The 15,941-nt window shown below is 39.3% G+C and overlaps 1 protein-coding gene across 8 annotated transcripts in view; it reads left to right on the top strand.

The window, feature by feature from the left end:
* Window positions 1-15,941, top strand: part of SRRM1 (serine and arginine repetitive matrix 1) — a 28,592-nt gene that overhangs the window by 10,646 nt on the left and 2,005 nt on the right. For 2 of the 8 annotated variants that reach the window (XM_074934572.1, XM_074934573.1), the window contains exons 6-17: window positions 198-398; window positions 1,207-1,407; window positions 2,078-2,197; window positions 3,945-4,216; window positions 5,474-5,554; window positions 5,942-6,028; window positions 7,184-7,322; window positions 7,782-7,823; window positions 9,870-9,974; window positions 10,414-10,875; window positions 12,012-12,204; window positions 12,531-12,722. In XM_074934572.1, the coding sequence (XP_074790673.1) occupies window positions 198-398; window positions 1,207-1,407; window positions 2,078-2,197; window positions 3,945-4,216; window positions 5,474-5,554; window positions 5,942-6,028; window positions 7,184-7,322; window positions 7,782-7,823; window positions 9,870-9,974; window positions 10,414-10,875; window positions 12,012-12,204; window positions 12,531-12,722 (2,095 nt within the window). The remainder of the gene's footprint in view (window positions 1-197; window positions 399-1,206; window positions 1,408-2,077; window positions 2,198-3,944; window positions 4,217-5,473; window positions 5,555-5,941; window positions 6,029-7,183; window positions 7,323-7,781; window positions 7,824-9,869; window positions 9,975-10,413; window positions 10,876-12,011; window positions 12,205-12,530; window positions 12,723-15,941) is intronic. The other 6 variants (XM_074934578.1, XM_074934575.1, XM_074934574.1 and 3 more) reach the window with 6 other exon arrangements.

The following is a 15,941-nucleotide window of genomic DNA, read 5'->3' on the forward strand; positions in this document are numbered from 1 at the left end:
TTGCTAACTGATGGGTTCTTTAGAAAAATCTAAAATAGCTCTACCTTTGTTTTTTACCTTTCCCAGTTAGCAGTGGGGAAAAAGGATGTCTGATTTTTTTAGATGAAGTTTCTTAGCTGTAAATATATGTGGCTTTAGTTTTTTAAATATGCTCCTAACATAGTACATTATTTGAACAGAAATTGTCTCTTTCCTAGACGCAAGTCAAGGTCTCCTTCCCCTAGAAGGAGATCATCTCCTGTCAGAAGAGAGAGAAAGCGTAGCCACTCTCGATCTCCTCGTCACAGAACCAAGAGCCGTAGTGTTACGCCTGCACCAGAAAAGAAAGAAGAGACTCCAGAGCCAGAGCCTTCGGTGCAGGCAAAGGAAACTTTGATTCAAGAGGCAACATCAACTAGGCAAGTATTAGAGTTGATTTCTTTTCCCCCTTGAAATTAACTTTTATTATAGAGAATTATCATTCCCTTTAGTGTAATGGAGTTATTTTAATTCCTGGTGCTATTAGAGCTTTATAGAAAGCAGCCCCACTTTCTTCTGAAAAAATGTGCTACTATTTTTTTGCCTGGCAGATCTCTTTACATGTGTCACCATGGACTTCAGTAAAACATGTTTCCACATAGAGAAATTAGCATAAATCTGAGTGCATACTGATGTTTCACGAATACTTTTTTTGTTGCATCACTCTAGTTAGATCCTTTCCTTTGGCAGTGTTAAGTTTAGTTTCATTAAGAAATGCATATTAAGGCTGGTTTGGCTTAATTTTCCCTGTATTTGTTGAGAACTTCAAGCACCAGCTTCTGACTTCAGACTGGATAAAGGCAGAACACTTCCTGAAGTACTGATTCAGCACTTGGAATTGGACAGCCTCAGCATTATCTTAAATAATGGCAGACTGGAACTTTTGACAAATCAATTTTTCACTGATCCTACTTGATTAATAATTTCCACTGTTCTGCATTGTCAGGTCAATCTATGGAAAGTTAACATATGGCCTATTCAGTATACTTTTAATAATCTGTTACAGGAAGATGAAGACCTAAATCTTTTGACCATGAGTAGAATTTTAATAGGATTTGAAGCTATGAACACCTTAATCAGGTGTTACTCACTATCTTTTTTTAGTGTCATAGGTTCTTTCTAAAATATAATCCAGGTAGCTACAGATGGGATATGCTTATATTTTAAGGGTTTTTTTAACTTTAACAGTGATATACTGAAAGTTCCCAAACCTGAACCTGTACCAGATACTAAAGAAACTTCCCCAGAACGAAATTCAAAGAAAGAGAGAGAGAAAGAAAAAGAGAAGACTCGTCAAAGATCACCATCCCGTTCCAAATCAAGGTCAAGATCTCGCTCACATTCCCCTTCTCATTCTAGACCAAGAAGGCGTCATAGATCACGGTCAAGGTGAGTTTTTACTTTATCTTGAGGATAAAGGCCAGGAACTGAATGATCTGCTCTGAAGTGGCCATTCAGAGCCATAAAACACTCAATTAACTGTAGGAACATAGGAAATTCTGGGGGGGACCTAATTATATGATGTGAGATAAAGGCCAAGGCATTAGTACCACTCTGTACAGTAATAATTCTCCTCAGTCAGAGATGAGCCTGCAGTGGGTTAGGCCGAGTAAGAGGGAGGGGAGAAGAAGAGTGGAAAACACCACCTAAGCATGTTCATTATCTTCATCCTCCACCTCATTTGGGGAAAATGGTTGATATGAATGGCAGTTGGGCTGGGAGAGGGTACTGAATCCTGAATATGGTATTTGACAGCTCCAAGTGATTCCCCACAACCTCCTTTGAGAGCTAGGTTTGGTCCTGAAAACACTTAGAAGTTTAGATTTAATTTTTTTTTTTTGGTATGGATTAGTACAGAGGTTTTGGTTGATTTGAAATCTTGTTTGCTTGTAGTTTAATGGTAACACATTCCAGTACAACAGAAATGCTAATTTAGTGTGATATACTTGCTACAAAGCAGCTTTATCTCTTGGTTTCTGGTGACTAAATCTACCTCCATCCTGTGAAATTTAGGAGGTTGCTGTTCATTCTTCGAATTTTCATTGATTGATTGTGACAGGTCTTACTCCCCTAGAAGGCGGCCAAGCCCAAGACGACGACCATCTCCTAGGAGAAGGAGTCCTCCAAGGCGCATGCCTCCCCCACCCAGACACAGAAGAAGTAGATCCCCTCTGAGGCGGTAAGATTCCTTTTTGGTAAATATTAAACTGCTCATATTTGAAAGACATCACAAGGTTTTAAAAACTTTTAAAGTCAGCTTGAAAAATAGTTATGAAGAGTGATTGTAATATCAAAGGTAACTTAACCATAGGTGACTTTGATAGTGTATAGTATACAAACTAAGGGCAGGTCTACACTACAGCGGAGATCGACACTCTGAGATCGATCCACCAGGGGTTGATTTAGCAGGTCTAGTAAAGACCCGCCAAATCGACTGCAGATTGCTCCCCAGTCGACCCCTGTACTCTACCCTCAATGAGAAGAGTAAGGTAAGTCGATGGGGAGATTTTCGCCTGTCAACCCCCTGCAGCGTAGACCCTGTGGTAACTCGACCTAAGGCATAGCATAGGTCGACTTACCGCAGTCGTGTAGACATAGCCTAAGTGATTTAAAAGTTGCTTTGTCTTGTTTCATGCCTATGTCCCTTAAGAGGAGGGAAACAAAGACCTTTGGATTGGCGGGAGTATCGCTATATTACTTAACGCTTTCTTTTTGAAGCTAATAACTTCTGTTCCACAATCGGGTGTCTGATATAGTATCAAAAGGTCATAAATTGTTTTAAAGTACCTCTAATGGATGTTTTCTAACATTCATAAATGGTGATGGTTTGTGTTAATTGCTCAATTTGTTATTCTGGCACTTTCTTTAGTGGACAGTGGTGGCATTGGTTATGTCATGACTTTACAAATTAAGACTGGCTTTTTAAATTTTGTTTTAGAAGTCTGTCCTTTTGTGGTGGTTTTTGCTTGGGAACTTACATCTTTGCCATCATTTAAACAGTTTTGGTGGCAGAGGAGCAAGTGCATGTCAGAGACCATGTGATTTCAGTGCACTGTTGAAATAGGAAACTTGGGACAGCTTTCACAAGAAAAAGGGGCTATAATACTTTTGGGTGTTTGAGGCTTACTATAACTGGATGGTAACTTTTTTTGAGGTTTGTAAAAATTTATTCATTTTTGAGACAAAATACTGTGAAAAGTGTCAAAAGTGTATTTTGGCAAGATACGTAAGAACTCCCTTTTAGCAAATATTTCTCACTCAAGTTAGGGTTTCTTTTTTCCAGGTTCTCAGGAATTCTGCAGCCAAAGGTGGATTCTGCAGGTACACAATTGCAACAGAATTTACCACAAATTTTGCCGCAGAATTCTAGAGGCCCTCTTTAAGTTTATAAAGTAAAGACAAGCTTAAAAATCATACAAAATATTGCTAAGATGTATTCAGAATTGTTACATGTCTGATATTTGTGGAATTTGCAGCCTCCTGGTATAAAATTTTTGTTCCTTAAAGGTTCATTTCTGCCCACCAGTCTTTTTAATAGATCCTTTTTGAGGTTCAGTAAACAAGGTTCTGTAGGGTGAAAATTTCTCTTAATCATCTAAATACTAAACAACTCAAACACAAACACACGTACACGCACACAACAACCACAAGCCATTTTCTTGGATCCTTTAGAGTTAGTAATATTTTATAATCTAAAACAGAAGAAAAACAAAAGATAACATTTCAGACAAATTGTTCAGTTATAGTTTGAAAATAATTGAAACATTAATTTGTGTTAGTCTCCTCTTGTATGAAATACTAAAGCATTTTAGGCTAATGTATGCCAGTTTTTTGGAAGTGCTACTGTATGTAGTTGTATAGATATGCTTGCCGATGAGTGAACTGTGCTTAATCAGACCCAATTAATGTTAACTTTGTATCTGCAGGAGAAGACGGTCATCGGCATCTTTATCTGGAAGCAGCTCTTCTTCCTCCTCTTCACGCTCTCGATCACCACCAAAAAAACCACCTAAAAGAATTGTATCCAGTCCTCCTCGCAAAACACGTAAACTGTCTCCTTCTGCCAGCCCTCCTAGGCGGAGGCACAGGCCTTCCCCACCAGCAAGTTCGCCTCCAAAGCCACGCAGGTCTCCGACACCTCAGCAGTCAAATCGTGGAAGAAAAGTTCGTGGTTCTATTTCTCCAGGCAGAGTCTCAGGTATAGTCCCCTAAATGTGTGCTTTCCCCCAATCGCTTTATCTATTTTAACCTTTACCGTCTCATAGCTAGCAAAGAGTATATAACTAATGGCAGGACTGCCTCAAAACTTTTGCCTTTTCAAAGTACGGAAGTTGTTGAATGGACATTTTATTGAATCTGGTCTTAAATATTAACAATATAGAGATTCATAGTACAAAACACTTAAATGTCAGCAACAAAAAATAAATATTATAGTAGTTGACATTCAAAAAAAAACAACCCATAGTGCTGAGTTGACCTCCTTGCAATGTTTCATTGTAAGAATAGGAAGATCTTAGTTATGAAATCTAATACTTTAAGGCAAATACTAATTGGTAACAACTGGTGTAAGATTTTTTCTGCAATGTTTTGAGGCTTGTTTCTAAATTAGTTTATTTCCAACTTTGTGAAGACCTAGATTTGATTCATGTGTTTGCGTTTGAGGCAGTAGGCAAGGTTTTTAATTGTCACTGCATATTTCTCTTGCACTCAGTTTTACTTAAATCACTTTAAAGAATCAAGCTGCAGTTTTCTCTTTTTCAAGTGGTTGTGGTATCAAATTTCTGTTCCAGAGGGATGGTACAATTGTGGGCTTGGGATATCAAACAATTTTCAGACATACGAAAAAGTTTAGGCAGTTAAAATATAATTCAAAAGTAAATACATCTCCAACTGTAGTCAGCCCTGAACTTTAATCTCTGGTTTTTAATATTGAAATTTTTAATAAACCATAAATTGTATGCTCTCACTTCTTTTCTGTACTACATTTCATTGTATCAAGTAGAATTGAATAGTTTATTAAAATAAGTTTTTATTAAATAAAATGTATGTTACTGGCTTTTCAGGAAACATGTACCTTCATGGAATTAGTAGGAATTTAATTATCATACAATTTTAAGACTGTATTTTTCATAGCCTTCGGTGGTTAGAAAAAACAAAACAAAACCAACATTTCTACTCAGTTTACATACTATAATTTCAAAGTAAAATAGCAGTATACCAGCCAAATGTTATCTAAAAGTGCAACATTCTTTTCTGTATAGAAAAATCTGCCAGGAAGCTGAAGTCTAAAAAGTATACTACAAAAATTCATATGAAGCAGATGTAAACTGACATCATTCATGAAAAGCTTTCACTTATTTTGTATGGATAACAATGTGTGCAAGATCATATTAAATTTAATTTACAATCATATTCAACTTTTTCTTAGATTTGTCTGCTAACTTTTGTCTTCTAGCACCTAAACATAAGAGTATTGAAAAAAGAGAGTCTCCCTCACCAGCGCCAAAACCTAGAAAAGTAGAATTGTCTGAATCAGGTAAGTTGGTCATTTACAATAGCTTTCCTTTAAATGGTATGAAAACAAACAAGGGGCACACTTATCCAGTGTGTTTCTTGAGATCCAGTGGCTTTGATAGCAATATTGGAGGTCGGGTTTTCAGAGAGTGTGTATAGAGGACATATAACGCATCCCACTTACATTAACTCTCTCCCGTATGCTTCTTTGAAAACCATAGCCAAAATGCATACTCCAAAGAGAGAATGCCTTTTTAATTAAAGATGTAGCACAAAATTTTTTAAATAGAACACCTGATCAGTTTTAACAACACTGCTTCACAAACTGTCTATATGCATAAAGTAACATGAAGTGACTGAAGGGACAAACATAAAAATTAAATGTTCCTTAACTGTGCATATCTTTCAGAAGAAGACAAAGGCGGAAAAATGGCTGCAGCAGATTCTGTGCAACAGAGACGTCAGTACAGAAGGCAAAACCAGCAGTCTTCATCTGGTACAGTAGTAATTTTGTAATTCTAATAAGATATTTTACTTAATTAAATATGTTTAACATATTGGCTACTTTTGTACCGCTAAATTCAAATTGTGCTTAGTTTTACACGTTTCATTGATGTATGCTACGATGCTATTGCAAAATTAATCACACTTACCATAATGAAAATCTTTTATTCACTGATCAAAAAATACTCCGGGGAGAAGGCAAGTAGAATTTTGGGAGTTTGTACTATACATTTGTTATAGTATTTATCTCTTGAAAAGTTGGCACAATTTTAAAGCGTTTTACTAACAGCATTTTCCTGTGGGCAAATGACCTCTGTCTTTGCAACTGCTCATTTTCTGATACTTATTTCAGAATCATGCATTCTGGGGCATAACTAGCTAGCCCAGAATTGGCAACAAATCTCATAGGAGCTGAAAAGAATGTTGCAACATTTCTCTTCTCCTGTTCAGTGCCTCTTTACTTGTAAATTACTTGGAATATTTCTGCACATACTCAGTTTTGCTTCTGGTTTCACACTTCACCTTGTAAATTATTTTGCTGGTCAGAATTGCTCTTGCAGTTCTGTTGCTGCATATAATTGATTCGGGGCTTTTATTAATGCTGTTGAAGTCAGCATCTTTGTTTGTCCTCCAGCTAAATTTGTTCAGTATTTTGCAGCTGCATATCTTGAGTTGGTTCTGCAACATGTACCTGAAATTCAGGTTTTATATACACACACACTTACACCAATTTAAAGTTGTGTTTTGAAGCAGTTGTTAAACCGGTTCAAGTTTGTGTCTAGACGCTCTTATTTCTGTTAAATAATCCACTCTTAAACAGAAATAAGCATCTACAAACAAACATGGATAAGTGTAACAGTTGCTTCAGAACATGACTTATAGTTAAACTGGTATAATCATGTGTAAGCAAGGCCTAAAGTTGCTTCACATGTTAGAAGTTTGTTTTGAAATGTGTCTAAACAAGTTAATCTCACTAATCATATTAATATACCCATGATTTACCTCTGTAAATATTTTTAAAAACAGAAATCACAACTTGGCAAAAAGCTGTCTTTTGCATGAAGACAGAGCAATATGGCTCTCAGTAATTGCACAAGAATACAGTGTGTATACCACTTTTCAGTAACTAATTATTTTGTATTTATAGACTCTGGTTCTTCATCTTCCTCTGAAGAGGAACGACCAAAAAGATCAAATGTGAAGAATGGTGAAGTGGGTAGGCGCAGACGACACTCGCATAGTCCATCACCTTCTCCACGGAAACGACAAAAAGACTCTTCCCCTCGGTAGGTACTTTCTTCAGCTCAGCACAACTGATGTATTTAACAGTGACAAAATATATAACTTACAAATAGACTAACTTCTCATCTCTTAATTTGCATTACATTATTGCCTACAGGCCCCCAGCAGAATCAGTTGGGATTACCCTTGTCCAAGTGCTATACAAACACCATAGAAGATGGTCTGTGCACCAGAATTTAGATTTTAGAGGTGAAAGTGAACTCCTTGATACCAGCACTAGATTTTTTTGTGAGATTATTGGACCTGATACAAAATCTATTGGGGCTTTGGACCAGGTCCTTACAGGAGGGTTTTTTTCAATCTAATGCAAGGAGATTAATTTGACTTCTGCTCAGGTGTTGAGAATTACTTTGTGAATCTTGTGCAAACATGTTCATCTTTGCATGAAGTAAATCTTTGGCAAATGGAATTTTTGACTTTGTTTTTTTCTCCACTGCTGTCAGGATGCAGATGGGAAAGAGGTGGCAATCACCAATGATTAAAAGGTTGGTTAGAAACGAATCCGTTAATTAAAATTAAATTTAAAGTTCTTCTAGAAACACTGTACTTTTGTAGCAGACGGTGAGCATGGGTGCCCTTTCTCCTGCTTCACCCACATAGAAGACATTTCAAATTGCAAGATAATGGGACAAGAAATCCAAATTGTTCATTGCCTCTTTTCCTTCTAACAATGAAATTGTTTCAGATCTGCCTTATGTCCATAGATGACAGTTTGGGTAACTGGTTGAAATAACCTGATATTGTGCCTTAGAAGCTTAACTGCATTGCTGTATTTGACATTTATCAAAGTTACGCTCTCCAGGCAAGATTTTACTTGAATGTTTTTATTCCTCAAATATAATTCTGAAACAGAGGTGAGCAGTAAGTATGTGAAGATATTTCACATTGCCACCAGCTGTTTTTGTGGTAGGAAAATAAAATGGGCTAATGGGGAACTCAATGTTTAAAAATAAAGCTATTTAACTCCTCAAATACCAAGAGGAGATGGAGGTTCTAAAATTCCCATTCTGTCTTCTCTCCCTTTTACATGCATTTTCACTGTGTGTCCTGGAACAGTCTGGTTTAGTAGTGGGACTGAAGTTAGCAGCTCCTGCAAATTTCACAGGCTGAGTGCTTCATCATTTTGTCACAAATCTTACCTTTCAGAGGTAGCTTTATAGGCAGTTCCTTTGAAACTTGATTTTTAGACTGAGCATAGCATAATGCAGGAAGTCAGTGATGACTTGGCAAAGACATGGCCAGAATAGTAGATTCTATCATGGTCTCTGCCACTAGACTGCCCATCTGAAGTCAGCTGAAAACAAGAGTAGGTGCCTCACTACTATTAGGAAAAGTGCTAATTTTAAACTTAAGAGGCTGGATCTATAAGATAAATATTTAATGACTGGTGTGAATAATCTATAATGATTAAAACCTAACCAGAACGTAGGTGCCACATATGATTGGCTAAATTTGAGCCAGATGAAATGTGACCAACTTCCTCAAACTCTGAGCACATTTATTACTGAATTTGTCAGTCTTCAAACCGTGCATATAACAGTTGTTTTACTTGAATTTCAGGACAGCGTACTTTACTTTACAAAAGAATAAATTCAGTTAAGTCCTTCTATATCAATGTGTAACAAATTTTCTCCTAGTCTGTTGCCTTATACATTTAATATGAAAACTATTATTGCTGAATATTTTTAGTGGGTCTTACTGTGATATTTGAAGATGACTTCTTATTTTTTCAGCTCACAAAATCGTGTTTAGCTCTTGAGGAACAATCCTGAGCTGCAAATATCTAGTTTCTTGCTATGGAAAAATGTAGCAAGGCTATTTGGAATTAAATATTAATTAGCAGACTCCTCCTATTGATTAAAAGTGCAGGGCAGCCTTTAAAAAGCAAAAAAGATATTTAATCTTTTGTCACTAAAAAGCTACATTTTTTTCCCTCACAGAATTTAAACCCGTTGAGCTTTTCAGACATTATGGGGAAACACATTGGGTCCAGATTTCCCCATATAAGTTAACTACAAATCTGTCTTTAGTGGGAGTAGTGTCTGGACCCCTTGTGCTCTGAATATTTTAAATGCAGTATAGCAATATCTTAGCACCAACTCTGGTTTTCCTAGCCTGTGCTCTTGCTGAAGTGTTAAAATCTACCAGTGGTAAAGAGTACATCTGCTTAGAATCAATTTCTGTTTGTGTACCTGAAGTCTCTGAAGTTGGCAGCCATTTAAGATATATCCCCACTAGGAAGATAAATATCTCCTTGGTCTAGTGAGCTTTAATAACTTCTTTTCCCTGGAAAACTGTGGTAAGGTGGAAGACTCCTCACAGCTTCTCTATCCCATACTCTCAGAGAAAACCAACTTTGCTGTATCCTTTTTGTCTCTTAGACATAATCACTGTCTGATAGTGTTTGCATCTGATTTGGAAGACAAGTATCTGAACCAGCTTAGCTTTATGTAGTGATGACATGGCAGTGGAAAAAATTAAACATCTGGCATGAGGTTTTTTTTATAAAGCAACTCTTCTGTTTCCTCTAGTAGGAGGAGGAGGAGTCCATCACCACCACCTGCAAGAAGACGGCGCTCTCCTTCTCCTGCCCCTCCTCCAAGGCGGCGCAGATCGCCTTCATTGCCTCGCCGAAGGTAAGTGTTGCTTTTTATTAATCCCTAAGGGCAGTTCTGCAAATCAAGAGTTGTAACACTGTCCAATAAAAAAAACAAATGTCATGATTAATGGAAATGATGCCTTTTGCTGATAAGTTTCTTGTTGGGAAATCATTTTTTTAAATTTAAAATCATAATTTTGTTTTCTGAAACATTTTCGGTGGGGGATGTGTTCAACTGAACCATTGTAAGTGCTGAGTGTAGCAAGCAATCACTTCACTTATCTCGTATTGAAATGGCTATTGGACAGTGTATACTCTGCTGTAGTTCATTGAGATTGCTGTAAGAACTTTAAAAGTGGAACACATCAATGTAAAATCTTTGCCGAAGTGTGTGTCTTTAGCCATTGGCAGCTAACTTGTGTGAGAACTTTGTCCTGTATACATGACTTCTCAAATTCTTTCTGTTGGTTTTGTAGGTCTCCATCACCACCTCCTCGCAGGCGCTCACCTACTCCCAGACGATATTCTCCTCCAATACAGAGAAGATACTCTCCTTCCCCACCTCCTAAGCGAAGAACAGCAACTCCCCCTCCCCTTCCAAAACGAAGGGCATCACCTTCTCCACAACCCAAGCGCAGAATCTCGCATTCTCCCCCACCAAAACAAAGAAGTTCTCCTGTGGCAAAGAGGCGTTCCCCATCGCTATCTTCCAAGCATAGGAAAGGTTCTCCTTCCAGCAGGTCTAATCGTGAAACCCGATCCCCACTACAAAACAAACGGCATTCACCATCTCCACGGCCTAGAGCTTCACATACCTCTTCAAGTCCACCGCCTCTGCGAAGGGGAACTTCATCTTCACCCAAGCGGAGACAGTCTCCATCTCCAAGCACTAGACCCATCAGGAGAGTGTCAAGGACCCCAGAACCCAAAAAGACAAAGTAAGGGACTTTGTTAACTTATAGCAATAGGCAAATGGGAATAGATAAAGCAAGGGTTTGCACTAAAATCAAAGGGTGTCAGTATTATGTCTTCATGCTACTCTAGTTCCTGTTGACATACTGCTTTCATTCTGCCAACTTCTATAACGTGGCTTTTCTGAAATGACTGTTAGAGGCATTTCCTGTCGTATGAAGATTCATGGTTGGGTATAGCTTCAGAGGCACTGCAGAAGTTCATCTTCGACAAAGTGTGGTAGTGGGAAGGCAGAATAGAGGCAAACATCAAACACGGATAATGGTGAAACCGAAGCAGATTACAAAATAAAACTTCAAAGGGATTTTTAGCTTTGTTTAGAGCCTAGTGAACTATGCATCAAAGTTCACTATGGAACAGGGCTAACCCAAGACGCATTCTTATTAAATGAATATTTGACAAGCTTTTAATAGTGGGAGATCTCTACCTAAACATCTAGTGAAGGTATGGCAGTGCTGGCTTAATCAGTTCTTTCAGGAAAATTACATAGCTGAATGCAATCCTGTCTTAACTGGTGATAAAACAGTAGCTGTGCCATGTTGAATTTTTATCAGGTGTGAAGAGAGGACTGCCACTCATGAACAGGAGAACACTATAGTCTGTCCAAGATACTAATCTGTAGTAAACCTACAGTATCTTTTTGGCTTGCCAGTCTGCAGTGCTTAGTTAGATCTTGGATTTTCCTTTTATTGTCATTCTTATGAAAAATTCCAGTCTAAATGTATGGAATTTAGCTCCACAGTAAAGGGATTAATGTGAACAGATTTGTAGATCAGCAGTAACTCAAAGGGTACGTCTGCACTGCAGTTAAACACCACCGGCTGGCCTGTGTCGGCTGACTCAGCCTAAAGGGCTGTTTAATTGCAATGTAGACATTTGGGCTGGAGTCCAGGCTCTGGGACTCTGAGCCTAGACATCTATACCTCAATTGAACAGCCCCTTAGCCAGAGTCAGCTGGTACAGGCCAGAGACTGGTGTCTAATTGCAGGGTAGACATACCCTGTGTGACCATGGTTAGTTACATAATAATTGTTAAGTTACCTTGTTTGCATTTACTTTATAAGGCACAAGGAGTCCTAAATGTTAATCTTTTATTTTTAAGGGCTTCCACACCAAGTCCACAGTCTGTGAGAAGGGTGTCTTCATCCAGGTCTGCGTCAGGATCACCTGAGCCAGCACCTAAGAAACACCAAGCACCTCCATCCCCTACTCGGTCTCGATCCCCCTCCACTAACTGGTCGCCACCACCTGTGAAAAAGGCTCAAAGTCCTACGCAGAGTCCATCCCCTGCAAGGGTATGTTTTCTAATAAAAGTAGTACTTAATTGGAATATGCCTACAGAACTTTCATCATGTGGCATATTTCTCTTACCTAGTTTTGCTTATGATGTTCAAACAATTCTAGCTCATTTACTAGTGTATTTAAATGCAATTCCTTTTTTATGATGGGATGGCAATAGCTGTTCCATAGACACACACACTCGTTATGCAGCAAATGTGCTTAACGTCCAGGCCACATGATCTTTGTAAAGAGAAAGGGTTTATTTGTGCATCCTCACCCCATACACAAATCTGGCATACATATCTCCAACGGTGAAATAAGGAATTTATTTTCATTACAGAATTCTGACCAGGAAGGTGGTGGGAAGAAAAAGAAGAAAAAGAAGGATAAGAAGCATAAAAAGGACAAAAAGCACAAGAAACACAAAAAACATAAGAAAGAGAAGGCTGCAGCTGCTGCAGCAGCTGCTGCTACTTCAGCGGCTACTTCATCAGCCCAGGAAGACCCAGAAGCAGAGACAGAGCCCAAAAAGGTTGGCTAAATAAATCTGATTTCAAAAGCCAGAGTGAAATGAAAGAACATATTTACAGACGTAATTGATTCTTATGTATGATTTTGACAATATCTGTTCTAAGCCCAATATATTTGAAGGCAGGGCCTGAATTATGCTACAACTGGCTAAATTGTAAAATTTAGTTCAAGTCGCCTCTGCATATTCCCTTCTTGGGATGGCAGAGGCCACTGGAATAACTCCAATTAGAGGTTAGTTACCTCCGTTTCTCTTCTTTTCCATCATCCTCTCCTAAAAACAAAGGTCATTTTCTGCTTCTGAGAGGCTATTAATGAGCATTGTCTACATTGCCTTTTCCTTTCTACAAAGCGGTAAATAGGTGACACTTTTGAGCAACAGTTTAAAAAAAAAAAAAAGTCCACTTTGTACAGTGAAATACATCCATGGCAAGCTAACATCAAGCTTTCATTTTGTTTTAAGTGTAACTATTAAATTGGATCATATTTTTTTAAAATTAAATATACAAAGAACTAAAAATCTACAGACCCATAGAGATTTTTCCACTAATGCTTTTACAAACAGTATTCGCTACAATTATAAATATTTCATGCCAAGTTTGAAACTCAGGTTTTGAAGTACTGAGATCCTGAATGCGGGATTGACTTGTCCACACTGAGAGAAAACTGGAAAGTACGCAAATGGCATAAGTAGTGGGTATTTATAATTTTTTGTTTCAGCAACCTGACATGTTAAAATCATATTGTAAATATACACACTTATGTTTGAATGTCCCTTTAAAAAATCCAAAGCAAATAGTAAATCTCATGGGGCAAATGAAATTGTATTTTTGCTAAAAATCTATTTTGTTGTATTTCAGCCTTCTGTATGACATGACTGCTTGTTAGTTGTAGGCAGCAAACTAGAGACATTCTATGCTATATTTGTATGACGTTATAGTAGAAATGCTACGCAAAAGTGTATATAACCTAGGTAAAATTTCTAATGTATAAAACCTCTGCTTTTGACATTTCTGAATGATCATCTCTAGTTCTTCAAGTATATGTACCTATTGGTACTCCACCATTGGATGTGCATGCGCCTGCGTGCTCTTGATTGGAGATTGCAAAGCAGTGCTCACGGTCATGCGCGGAACAACACCTTGTGCTCTGAACTAGGGGGTATAGGCAGGTGCGAACCCACCACCGCTGAGTTCCTTCTCAACTGCCTGCGGCTTGAGATGGTGTCCCCAAGGGAAGGTTGCTTTACTCATTAGTGAGTCATTACTGTCCCGTCCATGTACACTGTGTCAAACACCAACCACAATTCCACCCACTTGTAAGAGATCTAACACACAGTACTACATCCCTTCAAAAGAGGTGGAACACTTCCCCTCCTCCCCTTCCCCCCCCCCCCCCCCCCGGCCAATCCATAACTCCATAATGTTTTATGCAGCCAATGGAAGGTGCCACAAGCTCAGTTTAGACCCTCTCCAATAGACAAGGAACCCAAGAATCTGGACTTATTGGGCAGAAGAGTTGTTCATCAGCTGCTCTTTGGTTTTGTGTTGCTAATTATCAGGCCTTGATGGTGAAAGACGCATTTACCACGTATTCAATATTTACACACTTAACTGAATATGTGCCACAAGATCAGAGAGACGTTTCAGTCCATCATTGCAGGGGGCAGTTGGTCACAAAAGCCTCCCTCCAAGCTGCCCTAGATGCTGCAGACACAGTGAGATCCATGGCCATGGCAGTGATCATGAGAAGAGTATCCTGGCTCCAGCCCTTAGGTCTTCCAAGAGAAGTACAGTCCACAGTCAAGGATCGCCCCTTTGAAGGACCCAAGCTCTTCAGTGATCATATGGACTCCTCTCTCCACACTCTCAGGGATTCCAGGGCTACGTTGCATTCACTGGGATTCTCTACATGCCTGCAATAAAAAGAGAACTTTGTTTACAGCCTGCCCAGAGATCCATGCCATTCCAATATCATCAGCAGTCCACCTTCCCTATATCTGAGGAGGCCTTTAGGAGAAGGAGCAAGCTGCAGAAAGACTAGTGATCCCTTCTTCTTCTTAATTGGCTCCCTCCTTCTAAAAAGCACTTTTGACACCTTGGCCAAGGGCATAAATCATCCCAGTTCACTGGATTTCCGCATTGTGCAATCTCCCCCCACCCCCCGCTTTGGAGATTGACTGACTGTCCCCTTACCTCAGACAAGTGGATACTGGAAGTCCTCAGAGTGGGTTACTCTGTCCACTTCCACTCTACTCCTCCCTATCCCTCTTCAGGGACGTCTCTCATAAAAAGCTCTTAAGGCAAAAGGTTTTGTGTCCTCCCACCCCCCCACTTCTGGGGCAGTACGGCTGGTTCATCGGGAAAGGATTCTATTCCAGCTACTTGGTTTCCAAAGGAGATGGAGGGTGGAGACTGATCCTCAACCTCAGGAACTTTAACTACTGTTTTTTTTAACACTTCAGAATTGTGACATTAGTTCCAGTTCTTCCACCCCTTGATCCAGGAGACTGGTTTGTTACCCTTGACCTACAAGACACCTCCTTTCATGTAGCCATCCGCTCATCGGACAAGAGCTTCCTGTGCTTTGTAATAGGAACAGACCACTATCAATACTGAGTTCTTCCCTGCAGAAGCACTCGGTATTGAGTTCTCAGTATTCTTCTTCACCATATCTCCAAGGGTGTAGGGAAAGGTCCTTTCGGTAGTGGCAGCTCCTGTCCGTCAATGGGGGATCTCAGTATCCCCAGATTTGGGCAACATGTTGATCCGGGTGAATCATACCAAGGTCCAGACAGCTACAACGAAGGCATTAAACTTGTTCCAATTGCTAAGATAAACTTCACAGGAGCTGTTTTGGATTCCACAGCAGCAAAAGCCTACCTTCCCATTGAGAGATTTCCCACGCTATCTGGCCTAATCTCGTTGCTGCAGTTCGGCTCACAGATGACCAAGACATACAAGGCCACTTGGTCAGGGTAACGATAGACAACAGGGCAGAGATGTACATCAAGTGCCAGGGCAGACCAAGAGCCTAGTCCTTGTGCACAGAGTATTTCCCATCAAAAAGCCACATCAGTGGTTGGTCTATCATGGAAGGAAATACTGGCACATGTATCAAACTGCTGTCAGCTCCGGAATGTCGCTGTGAAGCACCAGTCTTTGCAGACACTGCCCTGAGGTGTATTTCTCTGCAAGTGAGCTTCCCATCCTAACAGAAGCAT

The sequence above is a fragment of the Natator depressus genome, chromosome 19 (assembly GCF_965152275.1).
Source record: "Natator depressus isolate rNatDep1 chromosome 19, rNatDep2.hap1, whole genome shotgun sequence".
Lineage (NCBI taxonomy): Eukaryota > Metazoa > Chordata > Testudines > Cheloniidae > Natator > Natator depressus.